At 41.2% G+C, this 25364-nt stretch overlaps 1 protein-coding gene across 1 annotated transcript; it reads left to right on the forward strand.

The window, feature by feature from the left end:
• The first annotated feature begins 200 nt into the window (after positions 1–200).
• On the forward strand, positions 201–23756 carry LOC115215084 (DNA primase large subunit-like). The gene is made up of 11 exons (XM_029784244.2): positions 201–658; positions 1921–2030; positions 5022–5080; positions 5808–5928; positions 8450–8668; positions 9802–9945; positions 11618–11800; positions 13614–13740; positions 17959–18041; positions 19017–19173; positions 21733–23756. Exons 1-11 carry the CDS (start codon positions 502–504, stop codon positions 21927–21929), a joined length of 1557 nt encoding a protein of 518 aa, XP_029640104.1. The 5' UTR covers positions 201–501; the 3' UTR covers positions 21930–23756.
• Positions 23757–25364: the final 1608 nt, after the last annotated feature.

Genomic DNA, 25364 nt, shown 5'->3' on the forward strand with positions numbered 1-25364 from the left:
TAAGAAACAGATTGGGTTTATTTACATTTGTGAAGAAAAAAGATACCCTTCCGCCACCCCTAACCCTAACCCTAACACTAACTAACCCTAAAACAGATTGAAATGCAATAGATCGATACTAGGGTCATAATTATTGGTGACAATTTCATATGACACCGCTAGAAAAACTGCCGTTCAAACCGAAAAGATTAAAAAAAAAAAAAGATTAGTTTTGGGTGGTCTAGGTAATTTCCGACTCTATTCTTCAGGAATGCCAAAACGTGGCTGTTATTTCTAGTAGACCAGGAGAATAGTCGTAGAGCGGCTTCCCTCTCGTCCCGCGCTGACGAGACCAGGTCTTTATCAGCAGCAGTCAGATGGCGGGAAACTACGATTTCCTTACATTGTAACTAAAGCAAACCAGATTTTCATAAACACTCGTTCTTTACAGGAAAACAACTACCAAAAATAAGTAATTTCACGGATTAGCTTTTATATAGCTACTTGGCAAATCATAAAAATATGGAAATTGCTCCGAAAAGACTGAAGAAATCTTCGATAAAGGCAATTTCTTCAAATTATACTGAAGACGATGCGAAATTATCCATTTATAATGTGTCTCCCAATGACGATATATCTTTACAGGAATTTGAAGACTTCGCTATTGAGAGAGTTAAAAGTATGTATATAATATATATAATGCTTTATATGCATGTAATATATGATGTTTATTTGGTATAACTACATAATAGGGACCCCTCCAGTCACTGTTTTTGTTTCCTCGTAACTTAAGATCCATATTTTTAATGAAATTCTGCAGAGATACGTTTTCGATGATGTAGAGATGTTTCTCAACTATTTTTAAAATTACCTCTGTTCCCCTTTAATTACCGTTTTATTCTGGTGGACCCTTACACCTTCACGATGTTTAAAAACTAGTTTCTAGATAATTCTTTAAAAAATTCTGTTGTTTTTCAGTTAACTTGTGTTGGTTGAACTAGACGTTAGAGAAAGAAATCTAGCTGTTTCTTACACTAAATACATCTAAATCCAAATTTTTTTCATGGATCCTTACAAAGGGGTGGATTTCTTCGACTAAAAGGCGGTGCTCCAGCATGGCCACAGTCAAATGACTGAAACAAGTAAAAGAATAGTACCGGATCCTTCATATACTGTAGTGTGTACCCAGTGCACTATTTCATTTGCATAGGCCCCCCCAGGTGTCAAATGGACCTCAGTCGAAACCCACTGTATTCTTTTACTTGTTTCAGTCATTTGACTTTGGCCATGCTGGAGCACCGCCTTTTAGTCGAAGAAATCCACCTCTTTGTAAGCTTGGTACTTATTCTATCGGTCTCTTTTGCCGAACCGCTAAGTTACGGGGACGTAAACTCACCGTCCATCCAACATCGTTTGACAATCGATGTTGCTGTGTTTATGTCCCCGTAACTTAGCAATTTTGGGGTGGAGGGGTAAGTCGGTTAATGTTTACTTTAACACCCGGCAGGCAAAAAACAAAAACAAGTGTAATAGGTGTAAAAAATGCGCATTAAACGAATATGTTGGCATGGAAGCATGCTAAATGGTGATGCTAAAAGGGTTGTTTTTACTGCAAGCTTTGCCGGATCCCCGACTCCTCTAATCTAAGCTCTTACATTTATTATTATTATTGTTATGCGAAGTCGGACAAAATGCTTAACGGCATTTCGTTCGTCCTTACATTCTGAGTTCAAATTCCACTAAAGTCGACTTTTCATTTTTTTGGGGTTTAATAAAATAAGTACCAGTTGAACACTGGGGGGGGGGCGATGTAATTGATTTACCCCCTCCTCTCCCAAATTACTGACCTTAATCCTTTCTGTCAGACACTCAGACAGTGGAATCGATGGAAGTGACCACTTTTATTAAATATTTTACCTTTCTTATATTTGTTTTTCCCAGTTTTGAAAATAGTTGAGTCTTTGGGCCTTCAATACGTCAAGTTAAACGAAGACTACAACCGTGAACTGCGGGCCAAACTGAAGACTACCAAAATATGGAAGGAAATAAGAGTAAGTATCATTTGTTATTTAGGATGGAGGTAAAGAATACGCACACCACTCGTTTTCAGCGTTACCCTAATCCTAACCCTGAACCCAAACTCTAAACCCTAACCCTAAACCCTAACCCTAATCCTTATCTTTAATCCTAACCCCTAAACCTCTGATGTACGTATTCTTTACCTTCACCCAATTTAGTAGTGATAAATCAGGCTTATGATAAAAAATGTTCCAATTATGACCATCCTCTCTTGGTAGTATCTATGACTACACTGTCCAACTTCAGGCCAATGATGACCAAGCAGATCTACCAATACTGTTCCAACTGTGACCACACAGCCATATCTGCAGGTGTAGATATGGCCGTGTTTCCCAACCACTTGGTTCCAGGTTCAGTCCCACTGCATGGCATCTTGACCAAGTGTCTTCTACTATGGCCTTGGGCCAATCAAAGCCTTGTCAGTAGATTTGGTAGATGGAAACTGAAAGAAGCCCATCGCCTCTGTGTATCATTTATCTTTTACTACTTTTAGTCATTTAGGCTGTGACCATGCTGGGGCACTGCCTTGAAGAATTTTAGTTGAACGCATCGACCCTAATGCTTATTTTTTTAGGCCTGACGCTTAGTTTATCAGTCATTATTTTTTGAACTGCTAAGTTATGGGGACCATGTACACTCTGACACTGGTTGTCAAGCAGTGGTGGTGGACAAACACATACACAATGACACATGGATATATCATCATTTGTTTGACGTTTGCTTTCCTTGCTGGCATGGGTTGGACAGTTTGATTGAGGACTGCACCAGGCTCCAATCCAATCTGGCAAGGTTTCTACAGCTGGATGCCCTTCCTAATGCCAACCACTCCGAGAGTGTAGTGGGTGCTTTTTGCATGCCACTGGCATGAAGGCCAGTCAGGCGGTACTGGCATTGACCATGCTCGAATGGTGCTTTTTATGTGCCACCAGCATGGGATGAATATTTCTATATATATATATTTTTAAATCAAACTTGATGACTGGCATCCGTGCTAGTGGATTGCTAAGAGTACCATACGAGTGAGATTGTTACCAGAGCAACAAGCTGGCCTCCGTGCCGATGGCACGTTAAAATCACCATTCGAGCGTGATCATTACCTGCGTCGCCTTACTAGCACTTGTGCTGGTGGCACGTGAAAAAAAACATTTGAGTGAGGTTGTTGCCAGTGCTGCTGGACTGGCTCCTGTGCAGGTGGCAAATAAAAAGCACCATTTGAGCATGGTTGATGCCAGTACTGCCTGACTGGTCCTCATGCTGGTGGCACGTAAAAGCACCCACTACAGTGGTTGGCGTTAGGAAGGGCATCCAGCTGTAGAAACTCTGCCAGATCGGATTGGAGTCTGGTGCAGCTATCTGGTTCGCCAGTCCTCAGTCAAATTGTCCAACCCATGCTAGCATGGAAAGCGGATGTTAAATGATGATGATGATATATGGGAGTTACTGGCACGGGTGCAATTTGCGTATATATATATGTATGTATATGATGAATTTCTTTCAGTTTCCATCTGCCAGATCTACTGAAAGCTTTGGTTGGCCCAAGGCTATATTAGAAACCACTTGCCCAAAGTGCTACACAATGGGACTGAACCTGGAATCATGTTGTTGGGAAACTAACTTCTTACCACACAGCCAAGCCTGCATCAATTTAAATGTAAAATGGCTCCTTTCAAGTGCTGGGCTGCATGGAGGCAAAATGGCCAATGGTGGTGGCACTTGAAAAACACCTTTAGAGTGTTGTGCCTCATGGAGGTAATGAAGAATGACTGATACCTTTGGTATTATGCTGTGCTTGAGAAGAAGACCCATCAAGCCAAGTAAAATTGCAGTTGTGGCAGATACTGGTGGCACATGAAAATTCCTGTTACACTTTCAGAGTGGTTGGCGTAGAAACCATGCCAAATCAGACTGGTGTCTGGTGCAGCCTTCCAGCATGCCAGCCCTGGTCAAATCGTCCAACCCATGCTAGCATGTAAAATGGACGTTAAATGATTTTATATATATATACATATTTATTTATTTATTAATTATCTTCATCATCGTTTAACATCTGTTTTCCATGCTGGCATGGGTTGGACAGTTTGATTGAGGACTGGCAAGCCAGGAGGCTGCCCCAGGCTCCAATCTGATCTGGCAAGGTTTCTACAGCTGGATGCCCTTCCTAACGCTAACCGCTCCGAGAGTGTAGTGGGTGCTTTTTATGTGTCACCGATACGAGCCAGTCAGGCGGTACGGGCAACGGCCACGCTCAAATGGTGTTTTTTACAAGCCACCTGCAGGGGAGCCAGTCAGGGGACACTGGCATCAGCCACGTTTGTATAGTGCTTTTTACGTGCCACCTGCATGAGAGCCAGTCAGGTGGCCCTGTCATCGATCATGTTTGGATGGTGCTTTTTACGTGCCACCAGCATGGGAGCCAGTCAGGCGGACCTGGCATCGACCACGTTCAGATGGTGCTTTTTGTGTGTCACTCCAACTTGGATGTTGTGTTAGGACACAGAGTACTTTGTCATTTATTTTGAGAGAACCTCTCCTATGGTTGTATGGTGCATAATATATGTATCATCATCATCATCGTTTAGCGTCCGCTTTCCATGCTAGCATGGGTTGAACAGTTCGACCGGGGTCTGGGAAGCCAGGAGGCTGCACCAGGCTCCAGTCTGACCTGGCAGTGTTTCTACAGCTGGATGCCCTTCCTAACGTCAACCACTCCGTGAGTGTAGTGGGTGCTTCTTACGTGCCAGACGAGGCTGGCAAACGGCCACGATCGGATGGTGCTTTTTACGTGCCGCCGGCACAGGCCAGTCGGTGCGGCGCAGGCAATGGCTACGTTCGGATGGTTCTCTTATGTACCACCGGCACTGGTATCACAGCTGCAATTTCCATTGATGTTGATCGATTTCGATTTTGATTTTCACAGAAATCCATGCATACCTACATAGTTTTAAAATTTCTTCTTGTTTCAGAAAACCGGCCGATTTGATCATGTTTCACACTTTATTCTTCGACTTGCTTATTGTCGATCGTAAGTAGGATTTTAAAAACTTCTTTATGTTATTGTTTTGTGTGCCAACTACTCTGTTTCTTTCTCATCTCTATGAAGCATTTTGGAGCAAGCGTAATCTGTCACAGACTCAGTCTTGTGAGTGAAATTAAGCAAAAAATGTGTTTGCAAGGTGCCGCACAGTGAGACTGAACCCAGAACCATGTAGTTCGTAAGCAATCTACTTCTCTCACAGCCACTCCTATATCTATATTTGATGGGCTTCTTTCAGTTTCCGTCTACCAAATCCCTTTACAAGGCTTTAGTCAGCCCGAGGCTATAGTAGAAGACACTTGCCCAAGGTGCCACGCAGTGGGACTGAACCTGGAACCATGTGGTTAGGAAACAAACTTCTTACCACACAGCCACACCTGCCTGTTTAATAAAAAAAGACAGTTTAGCTAATGTGTTCGTGGGTTCCCTTCATATAAAGAAAAGAAGAGATGGTCACGCTTGGAAGGTCTTTGATCAGAAGCCTATTCGATCAGGCTTTACCTGCGGCTAAGCACCATGAAGAAACAGCACGACATTATTTTGTGCCTGAACAAGGCAAGGGAGACAACTGCGGCATTTGTCTTATCACCCTTGTGTGAGTGCAAAGCGAAGATCTGAGCGGGATTTGAACTCAGAACATAAAGGAACGCAGCCAAATACTACAAGATATTTTATCCGACTGGTATTGACCATAGATTTTGTATTTTTGTTGCAGGGAAGAATTGCGTCGTTGGTTTCTTCAGCAAGAATTAGACCTGTTTCGTTACCGTTTTTCCAATCTTACAACAGAAGAGAAGAGGGAGTTTGCTAGGGATAACAAAATTGGCTATGAGGAGGTACACCACTTCACTTCATCACGCTTCTCTCTCTTTTAATGGGTCTGTTTGTCTGGTTCTATGTGTGTGTGTGTAAGTGTTTGTGTGTGTGTGTGTGTGCTTGTCTGTCTGTGCTTATTTGATTGTGTGTGTGTGTGATTGTCTGTGTCTGCTTGTTTGATGTGTGTGTTGTGTGTGCTTGTTTGATGTGTGTGTGTGTGTGTGCTTGTTTGATATGTGTGTGTGTGTATGTGTGTGCTTATGCTTGTCTGCTTGTTTGATGTGTGTGTGTGTGTGTGTGTTTGATTGTCTGTCTGCTTGTTTGATGTGTGTGTGTGTGTGCACTTGTCTGTCTGCTTGTTTGATGTGTGTGTGTGTGTGTGCTTGTTTGATATGTGTGTGTGTGTATGTGTGTGCTTATGCTTGTCTGCTTGTTTGATGTGTGTATGTGTGTGTGTGTGCTTGTCTGATGTGTGTGTGTGTGTGTGCTTGTCTGGTGTGTGTGTGTGTGTGCTTGTCTGATGTGTGTGTGTGTGCTTGTCTGTGCTTGTTTGATGTGTGTGTGTGTGTGTGTGCGCTTGTCTGTCTGCTTGTTTGATATGTGTGTGTGTGTATGTGTGTGCTTATGCTTGTCTGCTTGTTTGATGTGTGTATGTGTGTGTGTGTGCTTGTATGATGTGTGTGTGTGCTTGTCCGTGTGCTTGTTTGATATATGTGTGTGTGTGTGTGTATGTGTGTGCTTATGCTTGTCTGCTTGTATGATGTGTGTGTGTGCTTGTCCGTGTGCTTGTTTGATATATGTGTGTGTGTGTGTGTATGTGTGTGCTTATGCTTGTCTGCTTGTATGATGTGTGTGTGTGCTTGTCTGTCTGCTTGTTTGATATATGTGTGTGTGTGTGTGTGTATGTGTGTGCTTATGCTTGTCTGCTTGTATGATGTGTGTGTGTGCTTGTCTGTCTGCTTGTTTGATATATGTGTGTGTGTGTGTGTAGGTGTGTGCTTATGCTTGTCTGCTTGTATGATGTGTGTGTGTGCTTGTCCGTGTGCTTGTTTGATATATGTGTGTGTGTGTGTGTAGTTGTTCTTTTGCTTGTCTGCTTGTATGATGTGTGTGTGTGCTTGTCCGTGTGCTTGTTTGATATATGGTGTGTGTGTGTGTGTATGTGTGTGCTTATGCTTGTCTGCTTGTATGATGTGTGTGTGTGCTTGTCTGTCTGCTTGTTTGATATATATGTGTGTGTGTGTGGTGTATGTGTGTGTGCTTATGCTTGTCTGCTTGTATGATGTGGTGTGTGTGCTTGTCTGTCTGCTGGTTTGTTTGATATATTTGTGTGTGGTGTGTGTATGTGTGTTGCTTATGCTTGTCTGCTTGTATATGTGTGTGTGTGCTTGTCTTGTCTGCTTGTTTGATTATGTGTGGGTGTGTGTGTGTAGGTGTGTGCTTATGCTTGTCTGCTTGTATGATGTTGTGTGTGTGCTTGTCCTGTCTGCTTGTTTGATATATGTGTGTGTGTGTGTGTAGTGTGTGCTTATGCTTGTCTGCTTTTTGTATGTGTGTGTGGTGTTGTGCTTGTTTGATATGTGTGTGTGTGTATGTGTGTGCTTTGCTTGTCTGCTTGTTTGAGTGTGTGTGTGTGGTGGGTGTTTTGATTGTCTGTCTGCTTGTTTGATGTGGTGTTGTGTGGGGTGCACTTGTCTGTCTGCTTGTTTGATGTGTGTGTGTGTGTGTGCTTGTTTGATATGTGTGTGTTGTGTGTGGTGGTGCTTATGCTTGTCTGCTTGTTTGATGTGTGTGTATGTGTTTGTGTTGGGCTTGTCTGATGTGTGTGTGTGTGTGTGCTTGTCTGGTGTGTGTGTGTGGGTGTGGGCTTGTCTGATGTGTGTGTGTGTGCTTGTCTGTCTGTGCTGTTTGATGTGTGTGTGTGTGTGTGTGTGCGCTGCTTGTCTGTCTGCTTGTTTGATATGTGTGTGTGTGTATGTGTGTGTGTTATGCTTGTCTGCTGTTGATGTGTTTATGTGATGTGTGTGGTGTGCTTGTCTGATGTGTGTGTGTATTGTCTATCTGTGCTTGTTTGATGTGTGTGTGTGTGGTTTGTGTGTGTGTGTGTGTGTGTGCGCTTGTCTGTCTGCTTGTTTGATATATGTGTGTGTGTGTGTGTATGTGTGTGCTTATGCTTGTCTGGTATGATGTGTGTGTGCTTGTCTGTCTGCTTGTTTGATATATGTGTGTGTGTGTGTGTAGGTGTGTGCTTATGCTTGTCTGCTTGTATGATGTGTGTGTGTGCTTGTCTGTCTGCTTGTTTGATATATGTGTGTGTGTGTGTGTAGGTGTGTGCTTATGCTTGTCTGCTTGTATGATGTGTGTGTGTGCTTGTCCGTGTGCTTGTTTGATGTGTGTGTGTGTGTTTGTGTGTGTGCTTGGCTGCATGAGTGTGTGCTTCATAAGAAAGAATTATCATTTATAACTTTACCCTCCCCCCCCACCCAAAAGCCCTGAAACCATCTCCTTCTTTTTCCCTAATTTTTCTCTGCTTTTCTTCAGATTTCTGAACAGGAGAAAGACCAGTTGGTGCCGAAGCTACTGAAATGTGGTCGTGGCACTGTCAGCTCTGACTACTACAAAGTCTGCTTCACAGATGTTCTTGACTTGGTCAGATCACGAAAAGTCTACTTGCAGAGAGGTTATGCCTATGTCCAGTTTAACGACCTCATCTCACTAATTAGTAATCACTTCAGGGAACATCTCTCAAAAGGTTTAGCTGTAAGTTTATAAATTTTTTTTGATGTTCATCTTTTTTTTTTTTCTTGTTTCAGACATTCAACTATGGCCATGCTGGAGTGCCACTTTGAAGGGAATTTTTAATCGATTATATTAATCCCAGGACGTATTTGTGTCTAGTTCTTGTTTCATTAATTGTGATTGAAGTGGAACAGTTGCCTCTTGGTCTGAAGCAGTGTTTCCTAATGAGGGGCATATGTTAGCGTGGGCTGTGAAAACCTGAGTGCATACTTGTCAATCCTCAGCCTATCTTTGGACATTGAAACAAAAAACAAAAACCATCGCCACGCAATATTTATACTTAAACCATGGGAATCGATATAGCTATGACCAATCAGTGTACCGAGTGCAGTATCGGCACCTGTTAGGCGTTTGTTTCTCTGTTTCAATATCTATTGTCCAAGAGAATTATTGATTCATTTTTCTTTGTTTTATTTGGTCAAATGTGGATTCAGTGCAGTTGACAATTTGCTGGAAGCCAAGAGAAACTGGCTTGAAATTACAAAACATGGTGATTTGCAGCTGAAGTTAAAGAAACTGTCTCCTCAAATCAAGGATCTGTGCTGTACGCACCAAGTACAGGGTTCTTACTAAACGAGTTGAGGTAGCCGTTAGCCAGGTAATTGAATTAAAAATCGTGTTTCTATATTCAAAAACCAATGTTGATGGGTACCAGATTTTTTGTTATTAAAAAGTGCAGCACTGGAAAATTTGTTATCAAAAACTGGGGCACAGGAAAATTTGATATTAAAAAGTGGGGCAGCGGAAAATTTGTTATCAAAAACTGGGGCACAGGAAAATTTGATATTAAAAAGTGGGGCACTGGAAAATTTGTTATTAAAAAGTGGGGCACCGGAAAATTTGATATTAAAAAGTGGGGCACTGGAAAATTTGTTATTAAAAAGTGGGGCACCGGAAAATTTGATATTAAAAAGTGGGGCACTGGAAAAAATGGTTGGGAAACACAGATCTAGAGATCTGCCACTCAGTGCACTGTTTTAGACCACACACACACACACTACTATTACAGCAAACAACAGTTTCAAGAACTGCTGTACTTTCTTGACCATATGTCCATTGTAGTCTTCAATTCTTTCTGTTTCCTTTTCCTTCAGGTTACCTGCCGTTCTTTGCCTCATCTGGAGGAAGATGATCGTCTTTTACCGTTGCTGAATAATTTGAGTCGAGCTTACCTTGGTGAAGATTTCAGTGGTCAGAAAAACAATGCTGGCGCCGTCACAATTGATATGCTGGATCCCGTAATTATTATTCTTTTATTCTTTTATTTGTTTCAGTCATTAGAGTGTAGTCATGCTGGAACACTGCCTAGAAGAATCTTTAGTCGAATCAGTAGACCCCAGTATGTTTTTGTTTTAGCTTGGTACTTATTCTATCAGGTTCTTTTGCTGAACCACTAAGTTACAGAGATGTAAACACACCAACACTGGTTGTCAAGCCATTGATGGGTAGAAATACAGACACAAAGACACACTTATGTGTGTGTGTGTGTGTTGCGAAGGATAAATTGTTGCTATTTTTATATTTTAAATTTTGCACATGCGCATTGTTTGTTTTTTGATTTTGACTATGCAGTATAGTAAGGTCAGTTGGGCACCATCTGTGAGAAAAATAACACCATGATGCAATTAACTCTGCCAGAAATTTGGAAATGGCATACTGTACTACTTGGTATTCGCACCAGAAGCTCCAATACGAATTTTTCAAAGTGTTTAGGTGTCAATCTGTCTATAGCTGTCTCTCTTCCTTTTACAATCTTTGGTGTTACCCTCTCTCTCTCTCTTATCTGTCCTCTTTCACTTCCAGTACTCCTTTAATCTCTTCCTTCTTCCTCTATTATACTGCTCATGCCTTTTCTATTCAATCATCTCACCAATAATCGTCATATAGCTGTTTCTGTATTCTCTGTCACTCTCCATCTCCTTTTTTCCTCTATCACCCTCTTGCTTATCTCACTCCAACACTTTTATATCAACCTCTCTTCTATCACCCTCTTGGCCATGTTACTTCAATTGAATGTCCTTATCAATAACCCTCATGTAACTGTTTATTTTACCCCCCAGCCTCACTTCTCTTACTTTCTTATTTTTGTCAATCTGGTTCTTCTCTTTTATTCTTCTTCTATCACTTTCTTGCTCTTCTTCTCTTCTCACCTTGTTGCATGGTGAAATGTTATCTATCTGATCCCTACTGGAAATGAAAGCTTCAGTATGTTTGCAGGTTGGAGAAAAAATTAATAACCAGAACATAAATTAATGAATATCTGCATTTATGTGTTTTTATCGGTGTGTGTGTATGTATGAGTGTACATGTGTGTGTGTGTGGACATGGAAGTGTATGTGGACATAGAAGTGTGTGTGTGTGTGTGGGTTTGGAAGTGTGTGTGGGCTTGGAAGTGTGTGTGTATGTATGTATGAATCATCATTTAACATCTGCTTTCCATGCTGGCATGGGTTGGACAGTTTGACTGAGGACTGGCAAACCGGAAGGCTGCACCACGCTCCAATCTGATCTGACAAGGTTTATATAGCTGGATGCCCTTCCTAATGCCAACCACTCCAAGAGTGTAGTGAGTGCTTTTTATGTGCCACCGGCACAGGAGCCACTTAGGCTGTCCTGGTATTGATCACATTTGGATAGTGCTCTTTATGTGCTACCGGCATGGGCCAGTCAGGAGGTACTGGCATCGGCCATGTTCCAATGGTGGTTTTTACATGCCACCAGCATGGGTGCCAGTCAGTGGGGTACTGGCATCGGCCACGTTCCCATGGTGGTTTTTATGTGCCACCGGCACGGGGGTCAGTCAGTGGGGTACTAGCATCGGGGGTAATTGTAAATATATTTTTGTGTACATATAAATGCATATGCATCTACTTATTTTCCTCACTTCTCTTTTGATCTGGTTTCTTCCAGTTGTCTCGGAAGTCATTCCCCCCCTGCATGCAGCAGCTCCACCAAAGTTTGCGCCAGAATCATCACCTGCGGCACGGCGGACGCTTACAATACGGTCTATTCTTGAAGGGCATCGGTCTCCTGTTAGAAGATGCTTTGCGCTTCTGGGGTGCAGAACTTTCACAGTCTGTCGGTATAGATAAGGTATGTACATTTACATTATATTCATATCATCATCATCATCAGTTAATGTCTATTTTCTATGCTGGCATGGGTTGGACACTTCGACAAAACCTAGTAAGCTGCATGACCTCACCAAGCTCTAGTGAGGTCTGCTTTGGAATGATTTCTAAAGCTTGATGCCCGTCCTAATGCCAATCACTTTACAGAGTGTATTGGGTGTTTTTTACGGCTCACTGGCATTAGTGTGGTTGCCAAATGGCTTGCAGGATATGAAAGGAACAGGAAAAAGCCCTCTCTATAAAGTGGTGGTGGGGAGGATTATGCTGGGTGTTGAGAGGCTAACTTATAAATAGAGGGACAGGCTCAGGTGTCTTGTATAAGAAGAGATACATTTTTACCCTACATTACATAAGTGTGGGCAGGGGTAGCTAGGAGGAAGACAAGGTACTAGAAGGTGAGCATAGGAGAGGATACGGACAGTAGATATAGGGATGGGGGTGGGGAGGAGATGGTTATAGTTTCACGAGAGTGTGAGGAGAGTAACAGATGGTGCTAGGGGTGGTAGGGAGCAATGTAGTGAATGATAAACAAGGGTGGAAGGGGAGAGTCTGACAGAGAATTACATATATTCTCCGATGACAGTATGCCCGACTTAAGGAATGAAGTAGATAAGACCTGGGCTACATATGTTTCATAGCAAATGGCCAGGTTATCAGATGTTGTTATATGCCATCAGTTGATATGTGTTTTGCATTGTTCTAATCTTTTGTATCATCATCGTTTAACATCCGCTTTCCATGCTAGCATGGGTTGGACGAATGACTGAGGGCTGGTGAACCAGATGGCTGCACCAGGCTTCAATCTTGATCTGGCAGAGTTTCTACTGCTAGACGCCCTTCCTAATGCCAACCACTCCGAGAGTGTAGTGGGTGCTTTTATGTGACACCAGCATGGGGCCAGTCAAGCGGTACTGGCAATGACTTTGCTCGAATCTTTTACACATGCTACCGGTATAGGTGCCAGGAAGGCGATGCTGGTAACGATCACGCTCGAATGGTGTCTTTTACGTGCCACTGGCACGGAGGCCAGATAGCCGTTCTGGCAACGTTCACGCTCGGATGGTGCTCTTAATACCCTACTAGCACGGGGCTCGAGTGCCAGTAAGGCGACGCTGGTAACGATCATGTTCGAATGGTGCCTTTTAAGTGCCACTGGCACGGAAGCTGGTTAGCCGCTCCTGTATGTGTATAATAACACACACACACACACATATATATAGCATCATCATCGTTTAATGTCCATCTTCCATGCAGGAACTGGCCAGGTAGAAAAGCTACTGTATGCTCCTCTGTCTGTTTTGGCAGCGTTTTTATGGCTGGATGCCCTTCCTAACACTCTGCAGAGTGGACTCGGTGCTTTTTACGTAGCACTAGCACAGGCATTGTTAGTTTTGGCAGGATTTTTTACAGCTGGATGCCCTTCCAGATGCCAACCACTTTACAGTGCGGACTGGATGCTTTTTATGTGGCACCAGCACTTGGCAGGGTCACCGAATAACTTGCAAGACAAGGAATTATGAGAGGGGCATATATAATATGTAAGGTGAGTGGACAAGCAAAAGGAAAGGGCGCTCAACACAGTAAGAGTCATATTTTTTTTATTTAAAACACTGATTCGTCTCAATGCAACTTTGTCTTGTAGGCTTGTTTCAGAAATTTAGCTCAAATAATAATATACGTCTATACATAAATGTGTGTGTATATATATATATATATATGTGCATGTGTGCGTATCTATATATTTATATATATATGTCTGTGTATATAAATTGCAGTTTCAAAAAGCCTACGCGTATAACATTCGGTACAACTATGGAAAGGAAGGAAAACGAGCCAATTTTACGCCATACAGCTGTGCTAAAATCATTCTAAGCAATCACCCAGCAAATGGAGACTACCATGGTGTGTATTGTACATTGTTTTATTATAAATATATGTGTGATGTTGTATTAAGATAAAACATGATGTAAGTATAGAGTAGTGCTCAATGCCTAGAACATAGAGTAGTGCTCAATGCATAGAATATAGTAGTGCTCAATGCATAGAACATAGAGTAGTGCCCAATGCATAGAATATAGAGCAGTGCCCAATGCATAGAACATAGAGTAGTGCTCAATGCATAGAATGTAGAGCAGTGCCAAATGCATAGAACATAGAGTAGTGCTCAATGCTTAGAGTATAGAGCAGTGTCCAATGCATAGAACATAGAGCAGTGCCCAATGCATAGAATATAGAGCGGTGCCCAATGCATAGAACATAGAGTAGTGCTCAATGCATAGAATATAGAGCAGTGCTCAATGCATAGAGTAATATAGAGGATGTGGCAGTTATGGTGTTTAGGGATTGGAAAGTTTGAATATATGACTGTTTGGATGTGTCTGGTTAAACCTTCTAATATCACCATATCTGAGACTGCTCCTGGTTTTAGGATGCAAGCTTTGTCTTTTAAAGCAGTTTTAATTAAAACCTTCCATCAAAATTTTATGTTAATTTATGCGGCAAACACCAGATTAATAGTGTTAGTTATTTTATTAAATTTTTCATTATTTTCAAAATTAATTGAAAGAAGGTTAGTATATTTCCACATAAATATGGTAACAAAAGGGTTTTAAAAAAGGAGCTACATTTCTTAGCAAGAGCGATTCTATGCAGCCAACTGCCAAATCTTGCCAAGTTCCTTACCAGAGACTCTTTCTGGTTTCTTCTTTTTCATCGTTTAACGTCCGTTTTCCATGCTAGCATGGGTTGGACAGTTCAACCGGGGTCTGGGAAGCCAGGAGGCTGCACCAGGCTCCAGTCTGATCTGGTAGTGTTTCTACAGCTGGATGCCCTTCCTAATGCCAACCACTCTGTGAGTATAGTGGGTGCTTTTTACACGCCACTGGCACAGGGGCCAGGCGAGGCTGGCAAACAGCTACGATCAGTTGGTGCTTTTTACATGTCACCGGCGTGGACGCCAGTCGAGGTGGCGCTGGCATCGGCCATGTTCAGATGGTGCTTTTTATGTGCCACAATAAATTCTTTGTTTTAAAATTATCTAATTTAACCCTTTAGTGTTCAGATTATTCTATCAAACATAATGCTTATTGATTCCCATTGATTTGAATTAATCATGCATTATCTCATATCTTCAAGATCTTGATGGTGTAATTACTTAATGTAGAATAACATTGTAGGGTAAGTGTGAGGGCCTGGATCTGGTCAGTTTGAACATAAAACAGATTAAATATTTTGGCCAGATATGGCCGGTTTAAATACTAAAGGGTTAAAAGCTTCCATCAGAATCCCATGTAAATTTCTGTTCTCAACACCAGGTTAATAAAGAAAATGGAAGTTTTTTTTACTGAATTCATTATTTCCAAAATTTATTGAAACAAAAGCTATATCATAATCTCCGTTGTTATTCACTCTCCAGTCTCCATGCCGGCATGGGTTGGATGGTTTGACATGGAGCTGGCTGGCAGAGAGCTGTCCGGACTCCGACTGTCTGTTGTGGCATTGTTTCCACAGCTGGATGCCCTTCCTGATGCCAACCACTGAAGAGAGTGCACTGGATGCTGGGTGCGTTTGCACAGCATCGACACGGGTGCATCAATGCAGCACCAACTTGTATCAAAGGTGTGCTGCGTGTATGTGTGTGTGTTAAGTGGATTGGTTTTTGCAAGTTGGTCTGTTTTGTATTTTATTTAGGATAGATTCATTTAGATAGGTTGATATATTTAGGTAGATTAATCATCTTTACTATGTGAAAATTTCGGTTTGTATCTTCCATGCGCAGAGCTGACTCGAAATACATTCCTATTAAGGCGGCGAGCTGGCAGAAACGTTATCACGCCGGGCGAAATGCTTAGCAGTATTTCGTCTGCCGCTACGTTCTGGGTTCAAATTCCGCCGCGGTCGACTTTGCCTTTCATCCTTTCGGGGTCGATTAAGTAAGTACCAGTTACGCACTGGGGTCGATATAATCGACTTAATCCGTTTGTCTGTCCTTGTTTGTCCCCTCTGTGTTTATCCCCTTGTGGGTAGTAAAGAAATAGGTATTTCATGTCTTTACGTGCTGAGTTCAAAATTCCACCGAGGTCGACTGTGCCTTTCATCTTTCGGGGTTGATAAATTAAGTATCAGTTGCATACTGAGGTCGATCCAATCGACTGGCCCCCCCTCCAAAATTTCGGGCCTTGTGCCTAGATTAGAAAAGGAATACCTTCCTATTATAAAATTAGCCTTCTTAAAATGTTAGACGCGAATTGATCCAAGGGAAGTTACTCTCTATTTTTTTAATTTCAAGGGAAGTAACTCACCTTTTTCAATTTTCCTTTCTGTTCCTGCTTCATGTTTCAAATATGATTCAGTTATTTTTTTTACCAATAGATTTTTCTTTTCTAAATTAGCAGTTTTAGCGAGTTGGGTGGGGGTAAGTAGTTCCTATAATATTGCTTCCTGTTAGCTTGTTAATTTCCTTCATACGGTTTCTATTTCGATTCTCTAACATGAATACATAACGTAGATAGGGGTTATAAATCCAAGCTGTGTCCTTACGAAGCACAACTGTGTATTTCAGTTCTGCAAAATATTTTCATCCTCTATTTGAAAGGCGGTGCTCCAGCATAGCCCCAACCTGTGGCTAAAACCAATAAAAGAATCTCAGGAGTTATTTATATGAGATTTAAGTTTTCCCACTTGTATAAGGATGTAATTCCAATTGTTAAACAAACATGGAATATGGAATAAGTAATACCAGAAAATTTTCAGCTTTCTCTTTTAATATATATATGTATATATATATGCATATATATATACAATACAAAATGGGACAAGAATGCAAAACATCCAGACAGCTAGGTGATACAAAAAGGGACAGCAAAACATCCAGATAGATAATACAAAGAAAACAAGGACGGGTCATTCGAAGTTTTCTTTCATCAGTCAAGGACCAGATTATCCTTGCAATTTCGGCTTATTATTCTTGAGATTGCTCCAATCTGACTGGCCTCAAGAAAATCTAAGCCAAGAGCACTAGATTCCTTGGAAGAAAGCAGCGAATGTATACAAAAACAAGGATGGAAAACTAATGGACGTTACACAAATACAATAAAGATAATAACAGGACATAGCAACAGGTGTCTTTGACTAAGGACGAATTGAATTAAGCTGGCGCATGTGGATATGAAGCCTTACGGCAGAGATACAAAACTTTCACAAACACAGGGAAGAGTATCGATGTTGCATGGACGGCAGTCAGACCAAGAAAGAACAGGCTAGGCTGACCGGCGGTTACGCGGGAAGAGAAGAGAGAGAAGTAGAAGCAGAGGAAGAGATGATTCAAAATTGTACAAAAGATGATACAAACTTACTGTTTTCAAGTGATCTAAATTAAAACCTTCCATCAAAATTTCATGTTAATTATGTCTGAAACATCATCTTAATAATGGCAGTTATCTCTCTATATATAAACGGCAAAATGTCTCTGTGTGTGTATGTGTGTGTGTCCTTTATACAAATCCGCAATTTTTCAGTTAGAGGGCTCGCACTTTCTATGGTCATTCAAAACCGTCCAAGGGTGGTCGTGCACATTTTTACATTTCCCCAGTCACACCGCAAAGCCATTAAAAAAATTAATAGAAGTGACTTTTTTGTGAATTTTCTATCCAAAACCCAATCAAAATGCCCGAAACTTGTTACACCATTTGAAAGCTTGCTAGCTGCATGTGATTGGTCGGAGATTTGGACAGTACTCACGTGTATGTGCGCACGCACGCAGCTGTATATGCATGCATTAGCACTATGACCTGGCGTCGCTGGGTCATAGTGCTAGTTCTAGTAAATTCTTCATTATTTTCGACAGAAATATGGTAACAAAACGGTTAACCTCAGGACTCAACAGACATACAAGTAGAGGCATTCTAGCCAAAGCCATCACATCTTTGTTTTCACATTTTGTATTTGTATTAATTTCTTCTTGATGTTGGGTGTAATTTGAGGGAGATTTGTCTGCTATTTCTAGCAAAGCAAGTGACCAGGTGGAGGCTCCTTTGCCGTGTGTGCATGTGTGTGTGTTGTGTTGGCAAGTTTAGTAATTTCACCCTTTTGTCTCTTAATAATTATATTTTCTCGTGTCAGGTTGTGTTTTCCGCCATACTGATCCTGCTTTGTTGCGACAGAAATTCCAAGGTCAAGGAATGCCGGCTGAAAATGTTGCAAAGGTAAGAAAAGTCCAGAGAAAATACAGGAACATTAAAAAAAAGAGAGAAATGTTGGCTGCGTGATAAGATGCTTGCTTCCCAACCACATGGCTCTGGGTTCAATCCCACTGCATTGCACATTGCTCAGGGTGTCTTATAGCTTCAGGCCTATCAAAACCTTGCAAGTCAAATTGATAGAGGGAAACTGAAAGAAGCCCATTGTGTGTATATGTGTGTGTGTGTGTATATATATATATATATCATCATCGTTTAGCGTCCGATTTCCATGCTAGCATGGGTTGGACGGTTCAACAGGGGTCTGGGAAGCCAGAAGGCTGCACCAGGTCCAGTTTGATCTGGCAGAGTTTCTATGGCTGGATGCCCTTCCTAACGCCAACCACTCCATGAAAATGGAGGACAAACACCAAACAGAAGTGTCTTTTGCACTAGTAAGCCATTATTTAATTAGTAATAAAGGGCAAATATTTGGGGGAGGTGGGGGTAAGTCGATTACATTGAGAACCCAGTGTTCAACTGGTACTTAGTTTATCAACCCTGAAAGGATGAATGTCAAAGTCAACCTTCGCAGGATTTGAACTCAGAACGTAGTGAGAGGCGAAATACCACTAAGCATTTCATCTAGCATGCTAACAATTCTGCCTTAATTATTATTATAATAATGATAATAATAATAATAATAAAGATGGCGAGCTGGCAGGAATGTTAGCATGCCGGGCGAAATGCTTAGCAGTATTTCGTCTGCCGTTACATTCTGAGTTCAATTTCGGCCAAGGTTGACTTTGCCTTTCATTCTTTCGGGGTCAATTAAATAAGCACCAGTTATGCACTGGGGTCGATGTAAATGACTTAATCCCTTTGTCTGTCCTTGTTTGTCCCCTCTATGTCAAGTCCCCTGTGGATAACAAAGAAATACATAATAATTATAATAATAATAATGGTAAATACCTTAATTTATTTGCATGTTTTCTGTTGTAGATTATGAATTATGTGACCGAGGGACATTACCAGTTGGCTTGTATGAAGCATTTTGAAATCACTCAAGGTGTCAAAGAATGCAGTTTTGGTCTTCAACATCCCAATCAATATTTTGAAGAAAGCCAGAAAATTCTTAATGGAGAAGTAAAAACAAATGGTCAGTGTTCTGGAACCCCTTTAATTTTGGTGCTTATTAAGTGTGTATTTGTGTGTGTGTGTAGTAATTGTCTGTATGGTTGTGTTTGTTTATGTATGTGAATGTGAGTGTATGTGTGTGTATATATATATATATATATATACGAATGGGAACGTGAAACTGAGTAACAGCTTTTGTTATATTTCTGCTGCTTTTATATAAAGTATATATCATCATCATCATCATCGTTTAACGTCCGTTTTGCATGCTAGCATGGGTTGGACGGTTCGAACAGGGTCTGGGAGCCATGGAGGCTGCACCAGGCTCTAGTCTGATTTGGTAGTGTTTCTACAGCTGGATGCCCTTCCTAACGCCAACCACTCCGTGAGTGTAGTGGGTGTTTTTTATGTGCCACTGGCACAGGGGCCAGAGCAGGCTGGCAAACAGCAACGATCAGTTGGTGCTTTTACTGAAATGGTTGACTGAACATGTTCAAACGGTCAGGTAGAGGAACCTACAAAAATTTCTAAAACCAGTCATGTGACTATTCTCTACCAATCAAATCCTATTCAAAACATTAATTTGAGCCATGAATTCTCTATAAAAATAGGACAAGCTTCAAACACCAGAAGCAAGACAGCTTTGAAATAAGCCATGTCTTTCTGTTTCAACTTTTTCAAGATCAGTGTAAACTGTGAAACCAGTTAAAGCTTCAAATATATTAATAGAAAATATTTTAACTATTCTCAGTGCATTTTCAATTTCTATTTTTCCTATATTTCTGTCTGTGTGGAATAAAATAACTTTGTTTTGTATGTGTATGTGTATATATATATATATTATATATATATATATATATACAGTAGGCACATGCATGGCTGTATGGTTAGGAAGCTTGCTTCCTAGCCACATGGTTTTGGGTTCAGTTCTTGGGTAAGTGCTTTCTGTTACAGCCTTGGGCTGACCGAAGCCTTGTCATTGAATTTGGTCGACAGAAGTTTCCGTTGTGTGTGTACATGGGTGTGTAAATGCGTGTGCCTGCTAACAGAGACAAGGAAATATATATATATATAATATATATATATATACGAATGGGAACGTGAAACTGAGTAACAGCTTTTGTTATATTTCTGCTGCTTTTATATAAAGTATATATCATCATCATCATCATCGTTTAACGTCCGTTTTGCATGCTAGCATGGGTTGGACGGTTCGAACAGGGTCTGGGAGCCATGGAGGCTGCACCAGGCTCTAGTCTGATTTGGTAGTGTTTCTACAGCTGGATGCCCTTCCTAACGCCAACCACTCCGTGAGTGTAGTGGGTGTTTTTTATGTGCCACTGGCACAGGGGCCAGAGCAGGCTGGCAAACAGCAACGATCAGTTGGTGCTTTTACTGAAATGGTTGACTGAACATGTTCAAACGGTCAGGTAGAGGAACCTACAAAAATTTCTAAAACCAGTCATGTGACTATTCTCTACCAATCAAATCCTATTCAAAACATTAATTTGAGCCATGAATTCTCTATAAAAATAGGACAAGCTTCAAACACCAGAAGCAAGACAGCTTTGAAATAAGCCATGTCTTTCTGTTTCAACTTTTTCAAGATCAGTGTAAACTGTGAAACCAGTTAAAGCTTCAAATATATTAATAGAAAATATTTTAACTATTCTCAGTGCATTTTCAATTTCTATTTTTCCTATATTTCTGTCTGTGTGGAATAAAATAACTTTGTTTTGTATGTGTATGTGTATATATATATATATATATATATATATATATATATATATACAGTAGGCACATGCATGGCTGTATGGTTAGGAAGCTTGCTTCCTAGCCACATGGTTTTGGGTTCAGTTCTTGGGTAAGTGCTTTCTGTTACAGCCTTGGGCTGACCGAAGCCTTGTCATTGAATTTGGTCGACAGAAGTTTCCGTTGTGTGTGTACATGGGTGTGTAAATGCGTGTGCCTGCTAACAGAGACAAGGAAATATATATATATATATATATATATATATATATATATATATCACTGTGACCGACCAGGCTATCAGATGTTGCTACACATCGCTGGTCACAATGTGCTTCGCATTGTTTTTAGCCTTCAAATGACGCCACCCAGCTGGGTAAGCGAGCTGGCCAACAGAAGAATGAGTGAGAGAAAGTTGCGGCGAAAGAGTACAGCAGGGATCACCACCACCACCCTGCCGGAGCCTCGTGGAGCTTTAGGTGTTTTCATTCAATAAACACTCACAACGCCCGGTCTGGGAATCGAAACCGCGATCCTATGACCGCGAGTCCGCTACCCTAACCACTGGGCCATTGCGCCTCCACATATATATAAATATACACACACTCACACATACACATACATACAAAGTATGGGGGTTTAGTTCACAGGTAAACAATTAGGTATGTGCTGTAATGGATTACTGGAGCTCCATGGTTATTGCCGAGACGGTATTTATGGAGCCATTGCAGATTTCCAATGCAGCGGATATATAATTGTTAAACAGGACAGCAAACATTAAACATATATATGTGTAATGCACAACACATTTTTCTCTCTTTCTTTCTTGCAGTGTCCTCAACACCCGTCCGAATTGTAAAACTGTCCCAGGCACAGTCCGGCTCTTCACAGAGAAATCAGACCGTAAAATCTCCCTTGGTCCCTAAAAACGACAGCAACGACACACTCCTTGATGATGATGATATTGATGATGCCCTCTTGGCTGACCAGTTTCTTGATGCCCAGGACATGAATGAGATATCAACCTGAAGTCTTTACAATCTTTCTCTTCTTCTTTCCCTCCTGTCTTCTTTCTTCGCGTTATTTCAAATGATGACAAATAGCAAGTTGTTTGTTTTTGTTTGTGTTAGTGTATATGTATATATATATATGTTAGAAGTATTGGGGGTGATGTACAGATTTAATACATATGAAAGAAAAAAGGTGTTCAGAATGCTGGATGGTTGTTAAAATATATATTTATTTACATATCACATATTATTTCTTCATATTAGCGCTTTCAACTACTCCTGTAGTTTCATCAGAAAATGGACTTGGGAGCATATCCGAACTGTAAAGCCAATTGTCTGCGTGAAATAGAACCACATCGTAAAAACAGGAATACAGTAGTTGCATTTCAGCCATCCATCCATCCATCCATCCAGATAGAATGGTGATGGTCACAGAAAAAATTTATTGAACTGTTTTGAATTATCAATATTTCTACAGGAGTAGTTGAAAGCACTAATATGAAGTAATAATATGTGATATGTAAATAAATATATATTTTTACAACCATCCAGGATTCTGAACACCTTTTTTCTTTCATATATATATATATATATGTGTGTGTGTGTGTTCTTATTAAATGTTCTTTTCATTTTGTGTGTATGTAATTTCGTGTTTTTGGCATCTGAAATATACAGGGTCGCCACAAAGTCACGCACCATGGGAGATATGAAGCATGCTTTATTAGCAATGAAGTAGACGATCCATTACAAATGTCCAAAGTGTTGGCCATGTTGCTCTAAACAAGTGTTCATACAGAATCTGAAATTGCGATGAACCCTCACAAATAGCTGTTCCTTGCTGTTGACTTGTTCAAATGCTTCAACAATTCTTTGAAGAAGATGTCCTTTGTAATGAATCTTTTCAGAATATACATGAGATTATGTGTAGCCCCAGAAGGAAAAGTCCATGCAAGTTAAATCTGGTGACTGTGGTGCCCACGATGCCTGAACCATCTCCCTGGAAAATGTTCCATTCAAGAAATCACGAACCTGTAATGTATAATGGGGTGGAGCCCCATCCTGCTGAAACTATACGGGATTTCCCCTTCCAAGTGAATGCACATGAGGCATCATCTTGTTGCCAAGCATGTCCAGATACGAATCACATGTCACAGAGCTCGCGAAGTAAAATGGTTCAATTACTTGATTGTGCCAAATCCCATACCATACCATACCATTACCTTGTCCCTGCCTTGTTGGTTTTCTGCCTCCATCCAATGAGAATTCGTTTTTGAGTAATATTGGCAGTTGGGAAAAAAGGTTAAAAATGGAGAGGATGTTAGCAATGTCACTTATTGCAGGATGGTGCGTGAGTTTATGGTCACCCTGTAAATGTTAAATGATGATGATGATGATGATGGTTAGGAGGGTAGGCTGTTCCTGCAACACTTTATAGAGTCTCCAAGACTGGGAGCGGACAGAAGGAAATAATCCTCAAACTGAAGATCCATATATGCGAATGTATGTGTGTGTGTTGAGAGAGAGAGAAAAAAAGGGGTCAAATTGAGAGAAAAGGAGAAACAGTCAAGATTGGAGGAGAGAGAGAGAGAAAGGTGGGAGCAGGTGAAAGATCATTAGAGAAAGGGAGAGAGAGAAAGAATAAAAGATGTAGGGGCAGCGCTCAGCTGGAATTTGAGAGTTTAGGGTTTGATTCTGTGTAGCAGCTTGCCGGATGCTTACAGATGCAGGCATGGTTGTGCAGTAAGAAGCTTGCTTCCCAACCACATGGATCCAGGTTCAGTCCCACTGCATGGCATCCTGGCCAAATGTCTTTTATTTTACCCTTGGGCTGATCAAAGCCTTGAGAGTGGATTTGGAAACTGAAAGAAGCCCATTGTGTGTGTGTGTGTGTCTGTTTTTGTCTCTCCCCCACTGCTTGACAACCAGTGTTGGTGTGTTTACATCCCCGTAACTTTGCGGATCGACACAAAGTGTCCAATCGAATAAGTACCAGGCTTGAAATAAAAGGGGGGGCGGAATCACTGGGGTCGATTTGTTTGACTAAATTCTTCAAGGTGGTGCCCCAGCATGGCCACAGTCTAAATGACTGGAACATGTAGAAGATAAAAAACATAGACTCATACATCGACACACAGACATACACACATACTCTCTCTGTCACATACACACACACACACACTGATGAATGAATGCACATACAAGCACACACACACCATCTTACACATACACTCTTTCACACATACACTCTTTCACACACACACTGATGCATAGATACACATATAAACATGCATACACTCTTTCTCTCTCTCTCACACACACACCCTCTCAGTCACTCAGTTTCTCTCTCTCTCCCCTCTCACTCAGTCTCTCTCTATCTCTCTCTCCCTCCTCTCTCAGTCACTCTCTCTCTCCTCCAATCAAAACTCTCTGTTTGCTGCTTCTTATCCGTTGCAGACGTTGTTGTTCTGTTTATTGTTGTTGTTGTTATAATTTTATAATTCTTTTGGCAGAAATATTTGTACAAATAAACTGAAAGGTGTTTCTTTTTTAAAGAAATAAACAGAAAATTTCAAAGACATTTAAAAATAGTCTGTGTCATCATCGTTGTCATCATTGTCATCATCATTGTCATCATAATCTCATCATCACCATAATTTTCGTTGCCATCATCACCAGTATCATTGTCATCATCATCATCATCAGCATCATCAATATCATCATCATCATCATTTTCATCATCAGCATTATCATCATCATCGTTGTCAACACTATCATCATCATTGTCATCATCATCATCATCATCATAACCCATTGTCCATGCTGGCATAGGCTGGATGGTTTGACAGGAGCTGGCAAGCCGTGGGGCTGCCCGGGCTCCATTGTTTTGGCATGGTTTCCACAGCTGGATGCCCTTCCTAATGCCGACCACTTTACAGAGTGTACTTGGTTCCTTTTTATGTGCCACTGGAAACAGTGCTTTTTACCTGGTGCCAGTACAGTTGCTTTATATGTGACACCAGCACAAGTGCCTTTTACGTGGCACCAGAACCAGTGCTTTTTACTTGGTACTAGCATGGATGTTTTCTACCTGGCACCTCTATCTCTGCAAAAATCATCATCTTCGTCATCGTCGTCGTCATTCGTTTTAACGTCCATTTTTCTGTGCCCGTACGAGGCACAATTTACTCTTTACTCTTGTACTCTTTTACCTGTTTCAGTCATTTGACTGCGGCCATGCTGGAGCACCGCCTTTAATCGAGCAACTTGACCCCGGGACTTATTCTTTTGTAAGCCCAGTACTTATTCTATCGGTCTCTTTTGCCGAACTGCTAAGTAACGGGGACATAAACACACTAGCATCGGTTGTCAAGCAATACTAGGGGACAAACACACACACACGCATATATATATATACATATACTAGCAGCATAGCCCGGCGTTGCCCGGGTATGTA

Source organism: Octopus sinensis, linkage group LG8, assembly GCF_006345805.1.
Source record: "Octopus sinensis linkage group LG8, ASM634580v1, whole genome shotgun sequence".
Classification (NCBI taxonomy): Eukaryota; Metazoa; Mollusca; class Cephalopoda; order Octopoda; family Octopodidae; genus Octopus; species Octopus sinensis.

Bases quoted from the DNA above. Each gene is read 5' to 3' on its own strand.
- LOC115215084 (XM_029784244.2), top strand. From the start codon at position 502: ATGGAAATTGCTCCGAAAAGACTGAAGAAATCTTCGATAAAGGCAATT. The intron at 659-1,920 runs GTATGTATATAA...TGTTTTTCCCAG, and splicing joins CGCTATTGAGAGAGTTAAAA to TTTTGAAAATAGTTGAGTCT. The intron at 5,929-8,449 runs GTACACCACTTC...GCTTTTCTTCAG, and splicing joins ACAAAATTGGCTATGAGGAG to ATTTCTGAACAGGAGAAAGA.